The sequence below is a fragment of the Marmota monax genome, unplaced genomic scaffold (assembly GCF_021218885.2).
Source record: "Marmota monax isolate L192 unplaced genomic scaffold, Marmota_monax_Labrador192_F-V1.1 WCK01_AAM20220418_F8-fsc00022, whole genome shotgun sequence".
Classification (NCBI taxonomy): Eukaryota; Metazoa; Chordata; class Mammalia; order Rodentia; family Sciuridae; genus Marmota; species Marmota monax.
The window spans coordinates 27,249,334-27,261,286 of record NW_026695215.1 but is presented as its reverse complement, the minus strand read 5'-3'; the positions used below and the strand labels follow the sequence as shown (position 1 = coordinate 27,261,286).

Below are 11,953 nucleotides of genomic sequence, written 5' to 3'. Positions count from 1 at the left end.
CTTGAATGTTTCAACATGTAGCTGCCCTCTGGACAGGGGATACTAACACCACTGAATGTCATTCATTCAGCTCTGGGTCATGCACTGGGTCAAACCCAATCTTTTTTCCTATTTTCCTCTTCAGAGCTAGGCAGTATCAACAGACTTGGCTTCTAACTACCCACTAACAGGGATGATGAGAAGCCTTTCAGCATAGGACAGAGTTTGAGGCAAGAGCAGCGGTAGTTGGCACTGCATTGCCTCTGTGAGAACCCTCTTGAGAACTGTACTCTGGGCACCCTACAGGAAGGAGTTTCCTGAAGTGGGAGGCTAGGGAAAAGAAGGGAGTCCAAAATTTATAGTTCTAGCTTTTACCAAAGCTAGCAAATCAGAGGGGCAGGAGAAGACATGAGTCTCAGAATCTACAGAGCCTACAGTGCAGATCAGTGCTACTCTCCCCATCTCAGGTTGTGCCTCCCATCTAGGATCCAGGACTTTTTGGCCCTCTCTACTTCCTACCCTGTGTTTGAAAGGCCAGTACTCCCAGGCCCTCATTCTCTGACTGGACAAACACAGCACAGAACTCCAGCCAAGGTTCAGACTCTAGGAGGGTACCTGTGTTACCAGGCCAGCTCCTCTGAGAAGCCCAGACTGACCCTGACAAGGTCCCTCCCTTTAGGGGCAATGCCATATCCTCAGCCATCTTTAGAACTGCCCAGCTATTGTCCATGTTGCTGTCTTTAGCACCCAGAAGAGGGTCCAAGATGTGGGAGGGCAAGCAGTCTTTCCTTCTAGAGCTAGGGGAGGGGGCTGACCCCCATCCCCCACCTCATGACTCACACCAGGCTGTGTGGGTTATTACATTATGTTTGAAATTGCCATGGCAACTAGCTGGCAATCAAGGATAATTACACTTGTCGTCAGAGCAACAGGGCAAAACCCACAGCAGCCACTCTCTGTGGTTGCCCTTGGGGTACAGTAAAGGTCAGGCCAGATCACAGCCAATGCCAGCCAAGGGGCCTCAGATCCAGAAAGGGCAGGTTGCCAGAGCCCATGGAGTATCAGAATGCAGGCCTCCATTCCTGATTCTGTGCCTGAACTCCTTTTCCCCCCACACGACACTATGCCTGAAACATGCAACATTGCTTAAAGCAAGCAGAACCAGAACTTTATGTTCACAGCTGGTACTTGTAGATAGCCCATGGGCCTTCCTCCTCGTACTCACGGCGGCTAAGCCACAAGCTCTGGAAGGAGTCCCGGCATGCCATGATGGAACCCCCAAGCCAGGCAGCAACTGCACGGTGGGGAGAGCCCAGCACAGTGGCACCAGGGCCTAGCTCCTGTCTTAAGCGCTCAGGGAAGCCACTCACCAGGGTGCTGCCACCATCCAGCACCACATTGGCCAGCAGTTGCTTCTGCTGCTTGGCCTCTAGTCGGCTGATGCTTAGCAGGGCCAGCTGTGGAAGTCCTGGCTGGTTGACACCTAGCAGGTTGGGCTGGAAGAGAGCCTCAGGGCAACAGAAGCGCTCAGAGCCCAGTGTGACAATCTGCTTATCTGGGAGTACAAAGTCCACTTGGGCTTGGGTCTGGGTGCGGGCCATCTCAGCCGCCATGTCCATAGCCACATAGCAGCAGGACTCTTTAATTTGGTTGACGAACCCTGCCTTAAGTGGTGAACGGCCACCTGCCAGCAGCAGCTGAGCCAAGTAGTCAGTAAGGTCAGCACCAGCCACATCCAGGCGGTAGGTGTCAAGTGGCGCCAGATCCCCAGTGAGGATGGGTGCCACGTAGGAGGTGCCATGGCCACTGCCCAGCACCAACCCAGTGGTACGCCCATAAGCATAGAGTGCCAGCAGGGCCTGATGCACTGTCTGCATGGCTGGCACATGGAAACGCTCAAAGAGTATTTCTGCCACCTTTTCTCGGTTAGTACGTGGTGAGATGGGGGAGTCAGCCACAAGCACAGCCAACTCCTCAGGCTGTACCCCCAGCCTGCAATAGAACAGGTGCTGCCACAGCACCTCTAGTGCATCCCAATCAGAGACCACACCCCGATTCAGTACAGGATAGGAGCCTTCCTGGTTTTCCGGCACTGCATACCGGGGCTGGCCCTGGGCTGGATGTTGCAGCAGCTGAACTTGTGAGGGTACCACATTGAGGACATGGTCCTCACCAGCCAAACCACATTTGGTGAATCCTGTGCCTGTATCAATCACTACAGCTGCCATGTTCTGGTAGGGGCTTGAAGAGTGACGGCAGAGAACTGGTGACCGCCCTGACAGAGCATCCATGGTAGACACCAGCTCATAGCAGGCCCCACGGAGCAGGCCAAGATGCGTGACCACTGATGAATGTGTAATGTCCTCAGCTGTCAGCTTGAAATGGTTCCCACTCTGAGATTCAGTGTCCACCATGGCCATGGGCAAGACTTTGCAGCCAGTGCCAGGTGTGGTAAATGCAATCAGAGAAAGATGTTCTTCCTGGGCCCTGGGGGAGCTACCAGGTTGCCAGGATGAGAGCTGATGCATACTAGGGCTTTGAGCACTACCAATACCGACCATCTCTCTATTCCTATAGCTACAGGTCTCTTCTGGGGCCAAGGGCACTCGAAGTACCTCTACATGGGCAGGCAGATCCAAGGGTTCATTTTCCTGGGTGGAAACCTGGCAAGGCTCTCCAGAGGTGAGGGGCCCTCTTGGCAGGGTGGGATCTTTGGTGGTGGTAGAGGGGGGCATCCTGGTGAAGGGTACTTGCCCAGGGAGAGAAAGCTGATTGGTAAGAGTGGTCTGCCCAGTGAAAGGAAGCTGACCAGTTTCAGGGAGTTGCTTAGTACAGGGAGGCTGACCAGGTGGAGAACCCTGTTCAGCTATGGGTAGCTGCCTAGCAAGGAGGTTCTGCCCACTGAGGAAACTCTGACCAGTGAGGGGGACCTGCCCAGCATCTTTGGTCTGAGGATTATCAGGGTGAGCAGTAATGACTTCTTTCTCATTACGTCGGCCTACCTCCTCTTGGAATAGAGATTTGGGCATCACCTGCATATTGACAGATGAAGCAGGCTCTGAGTTCATCCACTGCAGTTTCTTGGGCTGGGTCACAGAGGTATCTGGGATCCTGGAGGACTCTAGCATCCAGATGGTATGACTAGGTTCATTTTTTTCAGCATCAGGTTTGGACCAACCAGGATCAGGTACATGGGGCCGAATCCTCTCACCAAATTGGAGGGGTGTCTCCAGTGGAACAGGCCCAGTGAATATCCCAACCCTCATGGGTGTTTCAATTCCAGGGGAATCCCGTGACTCCAGGTTGTGCCTGGCCTCCTTGGGAACCAGGGCCACCTCTCGGTAGCTGGCAGATGAGAGGCTGGAGGGTACAGGGCTGGACAGCATGGGTGTGGTGGACCAGAAGCTGGAATGATTGCTGGCAGGGGACACGTTGGGCCTGACCAATGACCGGGTAGATAGTATATTTTCAGGAGAATAGAGAGATGGGTGGCTGGGCACAAGGCCCACCAACACTGCTCGTGAGCCCATAGGGTCATGGCACAGCAGCCCTACCCTGGTGTTGCCCGTGGCCATATCAAACACCAGCACTTGGTCTTCCACAGCTTCCTGGAGCTTACAGGCTGGGGTACTGGAAGCAGGAATTTGCATGGCTTCCCTGGGAAGCTGGGGTGTGGACTGCTTGTGGCAGGTTACCTGGTATGAAGACTGTGGCACACTGGAGTAGTTGTTGCAGACATTGGGGGGCTGCTTGTCAGGTTGAGAGCTGCTTACATCCTGGTTTCTCTTCTGGAACTTGGGAGTAGATGGAGGCTCTGGACATGGATTTAGGCTGCCTGGCTTGGGGGGATAGACTATGGGCTTCTCCACTGGGTTTTCAGGTTGCTCAGGTGGCACCTGCCTTCCAGTAATCTTGTGCTCCTGGGCATGGTCTGGGAACACTTCTGAAGCAGGTGCTGCAGTAGGAAGCTCCTCTTTAGGTTGGACTTTTTCCTGGCAGGATGGGGCAGTTTTAGAAGATTCCAAGAGGATTGACCACTGGTTGCCACATCTCCTGAGGAGGAGGTCTTGAGATAGGTCTTTGGTGACTGGAATGGTGTCAGTCAAGGGATCAAGGGTATAGGTATAAGGTTCAGCTGCTGCAGGCTTTGGGGTTGCATCCAGAGCTGGATTTGTAGCCTGAGCTGGAGTTGAAGGAGTCAGTGACGGCAAAGAAGAAGTTTTAACCGGGGCAGGAGCCTGAACCAAACATGAGCTCTTTCCTGGGCCCTGATCTTGGGCTGGAGCCTGTGCTGGAGCCTGGGCTGGAGCCTGTGATGGAGTCTGTGCTGGAGCTTGTGCTGGAGCCTGTGCTGGAGACTGTGCTGGAGCCAGTGCTGGAGCCAGAAGAGAAGCTTGGCCTTCAACTGTACCATCCTTTGCTGAGAGAAAGTAGGGTAGCCGTCGACTCTTCCTGGTGCCCAAGGGGGCCATCTGCTCTGTGTTGCAAGGGCCTTTGCCCCAGCCTATCAGGACTTTAGCTGGAGCCTTGCCCTCCCTCCCAACCTGCACCTGAAGCTGGGAACGGTGGGATGCGCACCGGGTAATGTCACTGTTGTTGTTAACGCGTGTGCACGCTGGTAGGTTCAGGGTCCCGTCGTCCATGACAAGATGCTGTTGGGCTGCTACAATGGGACTTGAATATGGGCCAGTAGAGGAGAGTCTCAGAGGATCCTGAGAGGTCTGCATATAGTGGCACCTGGAGCTAACCTGAGCAGGGTCCTGGAGTTGCTGGTGAGTGGGCTCAGGGATGTGGGCCTGGGAGGCTGGGCCACAAGCTGCATCAGTGGTGGCCTCAGAGGAAAATGACAACCCCTGCTTGAAGTATAGGGATCCTGAGTTTATCCATGGTCCCTGGGACCCTCTGAGGCCACCCCTCAGCTGCTGGTTGCAGGCCGAGGGGTGGCCTTGGGGGCCCGATGGATCAGGGCCCCCCACCTTCTTGGTGGCTTCCATAGTCCTGCTCCATGCCCTAGGAGCCCTGCCCCCACTTCATTGTCATGGCAACCCCACACATCACAGCCCCCAGTGACCTGGGAGGTGACAGTGTGGGAAGTCAGAGGCCCCACCCCTTGAGGAATGGGAGGTCTGCCCTAGGGACCTTGGAAGGCAGAGAAACCCAGAGATCTCAGTGAAGTTGGCCAACTATAGGCCAACCTCCTCTCCCCTTACCAGTGAGTGACCACTCTGCCCAAGCCAACTCCAGAATGAAGGCAGTACCTCAGAGGGGGCAAGTGTAAAACCAGAAGAGAAAGGTAGGCAGGGAGACTCTAAGGAAGCCTCTGGCTCTGGGTCTTTTGGGGCGGTTGGCAAAGCCCCTTCACCACTTAGTGCTGGGAGACATAAGAGGGTAAGGGGTCCAGGCTTAAGCCCAAACTCCCCTTCTATATATTCCCCAGCTCCCGCTCCAGGGACAACAGCTCCTTGGCAGTCTCTGATGCTCCAGATGGTTCTCCTCTGCCAGTGCCTCACAGAGCCCCCTCCCCAGAGCCACATGTCCCTGAAGCCCAGGATTAGTATCCCACTGGGGTGAAGATGGGGGTGGCAAGGGTAATGGTAGAGACTCTGCTCAGAATCCTCAAGCCAGAATGTTCTAGCTCTTGTCACATTGTGTCAGCTTCACCTTGCCCATAAAGGGGGCAGAGCACAGGGCACAGGGCTAGGCCACAGGGCCAGCCAAGTGGCAAATATATGACAGGGTGTGGTAGGGACACAGTCAGCACAGGGCTGGCCACACTGCAGGGAGGTCTCAAATGCTGGACTAAGCACATAGTGGACACAGAGCTATGTGTACAGTAAGGACAAATTGAATATGGGCCTGGACATGGAGTATAAGAAATACAAACTATAGACCAGTTTCACCTTCTACTTCTTAGGTGGGGAAAAAATAAGGGAGGAGTGAGATGCTGGTCCTGGGCTTCAGGGACATGTGGCTTGGGAGAGGGATCTATGAGGTCCCCAGGCCCAGAGCTGCCCTGCAGCCACAGGAGACAAGCCTAGGGTTGTAGTTTAGAGAGCCAGCCACCAATTTCCATAAGCCTGGGTCTGGAAGTTCTGACCTGGGCCAGGGGCAGGCCCTTCTTCCTCCACCAATCAGTCCTGAATTCTCTGTTTTCCAGGGCTGTGTCCCTTTAGGCCTCAGTCTTTCCACCCAAGAAACAGGTTTGTGGAGAATGCAGCTGTAGGTTCATCCTCTGAAACAGTTTGTTTTCACAAAGGTTAAAAATAGTATTTACAGTTGGCCATGGGGTGTGAGGCTATGTGACTAGGGATCCAGGCCAGCACTACTGCATCCGCAATACTACATCTGCACCTGACAATGGGCAAAGCCTGACTCAGCCACATCTCATGACCCCTGGGTCCCCTCCACCTTCCCCTTCCCTGGATGAAAACTTCAGTTAAGGCAGATGGTTCTGACACAGAGGAGCTGAAATGCTTATCTTCATGCTATGGTCCAGAAAGGTAGCAGAAACCTAAGGGTCTATGAACTGTGCATGTGTGTGCATGCACTTGTGCACATGTATACTTGTAGAATATTATAGCATCATTAATCTCTGAGAGCAAGAGTTGTCTTTTTGTGATACAGGTGCTAGTAGTTGCCTAGAATGCCTGTGCAGCATCAGGGCTGGGCTGTGCCTGGGAGGGCTGAGGAAGTACAGAGTGATGCCCCAAGAGACCCCTGTCATTCTGATTCCTGAACCATCCCCTACCATCTCCTACCTCTACAACGTAAGGCATAACCCTCGTTTTCAGGGCTGGAGTCCTTTATGAGTAATGGCCTGAGGTCTTCTGGAGGAAAAGAACAGAGCCAATTGAAGGTTCTGGTCCAAAAAGGAAGGCCCAAATGAGGGAGCCAAAAGAGACAAGATGCTACCTGGGAAGCAAATACAGCTTATAACAATAATAATGACTGACACTGTCACTGGAAGCTGAGACAGGGAACCTGCCTCAATCCTGCCTGTCCAGATTCAGCTGCTTACCCATGTAAGAAATAAGCAAACAATACAAAAAGCAAAATGGAATTTTATGCAGTTTGATTGATCAGATCCTCCTTCTGTGCCAGTGCAAAGCAGAGAACACGTAACCCAGCCTTGCAGTAATTCAATGAGCCGGGCACTATTGTACCTTTATTATAGATAAGGAAATCAATGACCAGAAAGGAGAGAGAGGCCTGTTCTTACTATGGTAAAGCCAGAATCTGCAGCTAGGCCATGAGGCTCAAGACCCATACTACAGAAACCTATGGTGCAATGACTGAGTGTCATGCCAAAGCCACAGAGACATGGGTCCTGCTTACATGCCTTCCTTCTGGGTGTTACAGCCCCAAGCCGTGTCTTCCATGGACTTTCTCCTCCAGATAACTTAGCAGGTAGCTCAGGTGTTGAAGGGGTATATTCCTTGTTGGTGCCACTAAGCCAGCACCCTCCCAGGAACCTTGTGGTACTGAGTACAGGCCAGGTGTACATCCCTTTGGGCCAGGCTGAGTCCTTGTACTTAGAATTCTTGGCTGGAAAAAACCCATTCCCATCTCATCCAGCTGAGGGGAGGAGCAGCAGGCAGGTAGAGAGATTCTTAGTCTAGGCCCTTTCTTCCCAGACCCTGGAGAAGGTACCCCTGTACCTTCCCCCCACACTTGTTTTTAAATAGTCTCTCACCAGGAAGAAGGGCTTCCAATTCTATTTCTGATTCTGGGAAGTGATGAGGGCCATGTGTTGCCATGGCAACCTAGAACCCCTCCCCCAGGATGAGCCCATTCCCCAGACTGAGGGCTGTAGGGTGAAGAGCGGGTAGCAAAAGGAGCTGGAAGGAGCTCAGTCTGAGGGGAAGATAGGATGGAGTCTCTCCTGTGAGGGGAGTACTGGCATTGCCTTCCTCCTTCCACTTCATCTATCCCTCCTGACAGGCTTGGGGGAAGGCCCCAACCCCTAGAGAGAGAGTTGAGTCCCTATAGAAAACCATTCTATCCTATAGATCAAGCTGAAATCTTGTCACCTAGAAGGCCTTGGGGATGGTGAAGAGGCAGCAGGAAGGGCATCAAGGACGAAGCACAGCCAGGCACAGTGGCACATGCCTCTAATCCCAGCTTCTCAGGAAGGAAGATCGCAAGTTGGAGAGCAGACTGGGCAACTTAGCAAGATTCTCCAAAATCAAACAAACAAACAAACAAACAAAAAAAGAGGCTCAGGGATGTAGCTTAGTGGTAGAATACTTGCCTCATACAAGTGAGGACCTGGGTTCAATCTGGGTTGGGAACAGATTATTATTTCTACCAGAGAACACGTAACCCAGCCTTGCAGTAATTCAATGAGCCCAGCACTATTGTACCTTTATTACAGATAAGGAAATCAATGACCAAAAAGGAGAGAGAGGCCTTTCTTACTATAGTAAAGCCAGAATCTGTAGCTAGGCTATGAGGCTCTAGACCCATACTACAGAAACCTTTGGTGCAATGACTGAGTGCCATGCCAAAGTCACAGAGACATGGGTCTTGCTGGAGGGGAGATTACATGCCTTCCTTTTGGGTGCTACAGCCCCAAGCCCCACATCCAAGCTGTGTCTACCATGGACCCTCCTCCTCCAGATAACTTAACAGGTAGCTAAGTTATGGCCTACTGGATCAACAAGGCTTGTTTCACCAACATAGACCTGTTTCTGGCTCCCAGGAGGAAGCTAGCTCTATTAAGTTTCCTGTTCTGCACTTTTACTGTCCACCTCCCTTTCATTCTCTGTGTCCTGAGAAGACTCTGGACATTAGGATCAAAAGGAATCTTCAAGGGTTCCAGTGTAGTTATCCTGTTGATAATGGATCAGAAAATAAGACCTGTTTCTCCAGAGGTTCATCAGGGCTTATACACCAGCCCTTCTGCTCCTGAGGAGGGAAGCATTCCAGTTAAGAGCACAACCTAGATCCAACCCTTTCTCAATACTCAGGAAACTGAGGCCCAGCACTGTGTGCCTTCCTCTCCTGATCCCCCTCCCAGAAGCTACCCAGGAGCCCTAGATCTCCTGCTTCCCTGAAGTTTCCCCTGGTCATGATATACCCATTCCATGGAGGTAAAACTATTTTATAAAGGAGGTGGCTCCTCTTGCTCCCATGCCTCTCTTCCTGACCCAGAGGATGATAGCCAAGGACAAAGAATCCCATCATCCCTAGGGGAACCTATGGCAGGGTGAAGGGAAATAATCCACTCCTAATCTGTGATGTAGAAGGCAGAACCTACTAGTGCCAGGAGGATACAGCTTCTGAGCTCTAAGGCACAGGCAAATTTAAATAACAGATGTTTAAACAACCTTCCTTGCAAGCCGTCAGTGCAGTGACCCCTCTGCTGTGATGTGTTGCAGCTTAAAAATAGCCTACAATGAACCGCTCTGAGCCCCAATTGACTCAAGCTTACGTAACTCTGCATGAAAGATGGCCAGCTGCACCAGTCCAGAGGGAGGGCAACAGCTCAGCCTCCTTGATTGGCTAGGTAAGTTCCTTACCCCCTTGGGAGCGGCCCCCCAACAAAGAGGAGATGAAGAAGTACTGCTAGAAGCACACATTTGTTTCATGACTGCTGGGAAGAGACCTCCAACAACATCTGCAGAGGGAATGTGAGAGGAACTACTCTCCTTCAGGAACCATACAGAACCCAGGCTGGATAGAGAGTATAGGAAAGATGAATGTGTCAGAGAGATCGGGGTACAAGTTCATGTTGGCAGGTGATTACAGCTGAGCAAAAATATTTGTTTTCCCCTTTGAAGAGGAGGCTCCCTGACTTGGAGGTACTTGTCAGCAGGACACACGCTTGGCTGAATCTTTCACTGCTATGGAGCCCAGGGGTGGAATCAACCTCTTTGGACCCTCTAATTCTCCATGTCCAACATCCCAGGAGCGACCCATGAGGGAGGGGGCACTGTCTTCAAAGCTGATAGGATCCTGTGATCCTGGCCACCAGCTGCTTCAGACCCCATTCCCTCTGCCACCTTTCCTGACACATCTCAGATCTCAAATGCCCAGACAACGACAGTCTACAAGAGTGTGCAGGTGGCTAAACCAATCTGAAAGGGAGCAGAGAAGAGAGGTAAGGGTGCCCCTGGCATAGGGAGCTCTGGTGCTCACTGATCCTCCTGCCTCTGCCCATGCTGAGCCCTACCAAGGAGTCATCAGCTTCCTTCAACTACTTCCAATTGAGTTTAAAACAGGACCAGTGCTGGGCATGGTGTCACAGGCCTGTAATCCCAGTGGCTTGGGAGGCTGAGACAGGAGAATCAAAAGTTCAAAGCCAGCCTCAGAAACTGTGAGGCATTAAGCAACTCAGTGAGACCTTTTCTCTAAATAAAATACAAAATAGGGCTGGGGATGTGGCTCAGTGGTACCCCTGAGTTCAATCCCCAGTAAAACAAAACAAAACAAAAACAGGACCAGTCCACAGAACAATGGTGAGAATGGGCTTGGAGTGGGGCTGTACCTGGCCTCAATTGTGACTCCCAGAGAACCTTTGGGACCCTGGGGAAATTCCCTGACATACTAGGGCTGAGACATATGGGTATCTCTGGCCAGACTAATGGTTCTCCACCAAAGCAGGTCAGTCTATCCTGTGTATACAACTCTAGGTGCCAGATGACAGTAACACAGATGTTACTGCTTTTTCCTCAGTCCCGCAGCCCCACTAGACTGCTAAGGAGGGAGATGAGGCAGAGGGCCAGTACTAGCTCTTGGTGGAAAGTCTGGATTCTAGAGCCTTGGGAAAAACAACTTCTTACCAAATCCTCACCTATTAGCAAGCCTAGGGCCACCTGCTATACTGGAACCACTATTCAAGCCTTCCTCAGGGGAGAGGCAGCCCAACCTATCCCAGACTTGGAGGACACTCAGAAGCCTCCTGGTCCCCCTAGCCCATCTGAGGGCCTAGAGTTGACCCTCTCTACCTGTCCTCCCTGTCACCAATAGCCAAGTCATCAATTTGAAACCCTAAAATAGTTCTTAGCTCACAACAATCTGGATGCACTTGCAACTATCAGGTGACCCTAAAAATGGAGTTCTGAGCTTAGGGGCTGCAGAAGTTTGGAGTGGGGCAGCTGTGCTATAATTTTGTACCATAAGCGGGGCTGGGGATATAGCTCAGTTTGTAGAGTGCTTGCTTTGCATGCACAAGGCCCTGGGTTCAATCCCCAGCACCAAAAAATTTTTAAAAAATAAAAAAATTATAATCTTGTACCATAAGTACCTATTTAACTGGAGCCCTTCCCTGGAGTCAAAATTAGACCCAGAAACAGACCTAAATCCCCACATTAAGGCTGTGTAAAAAATATCACACCCCTTAAGCTCTCTTTCTCCTTTCTTGTCTAGGTCCCCTTTCCATGCGAAGCTCCCCTCCTGGCCAGAGACCCCTTCTTCTCTGAGTCCCTGTCTTCTGAGTAGTGGGGAAAGAGCCCCTGGGCCTTCTCCTCACTGCCTCCCTGCCTCACAACTGAGGGCTTAGAGTTTTGAGTGACTCTTAGATCCTCAGGATGGATTAAGAAGTAAGGACTGGGGGCTGATATACCCATTCCATGGAGGTAAAACTATTTTGTAAAGGAGGTGGCTCCTCTTGCTCCCATGCCTCTCTGCCTGACCCAGAGGATGATAGCCAAGGACAAAGAATCCTAAGAGACTACTAAATGGACTAAGGGGGTGAGTTGAGTACACAAGCATGCAGCAGCTAGTGTACCACTGAGCTCAGTGGTAGAGTGCTCGCCCAGCACATGCGAGGTGCTGGGTTTGATCCTCAGCACCCCATAACAATAAATAAATAAATAAAATAAAGGTATTGTGTCCAACTTCAACTAAAAAAAATTATATATATATATATATATATATATATATATATATATATATATATAGAGAGAGAGAGAGAGAGAGAGAGAGAGAGAGAGAGAGAGAGAGAAAGAAGTAAGGATTGCAAGCTGGAGGG

At 51.5% G+C, this 11,953-nt stretch overlaps 1 protein-coding gene across 1 annotated transcript; it reads right to left on the bottom strand.

Moving 5' to 3' along the window:
• Positions 1 to 1,154: 1,154 nt before the first annotated feature.
• Positions 1,155 to 4,973, bottom strand: LOC124084276 (uncharacterized). Its single transcript, XM_046431326.1, has 2 exons — positions 4,356 to 4,973; positions 1,155 to 4,265 (listed from the first exon to the last, which is right to left on the bottom strand). Exons 1-2 carry the CDS (start codon positions 4,971 to 4,973, stop codon positions 1,155 to 1,157), a joined length of 3,729 nt encoding a protein of 1,242 aa, XP_046287282.1.
• Between the last annotated feature and the right edge of the window lie 6,980 nt (positions 4,974 to 11,953).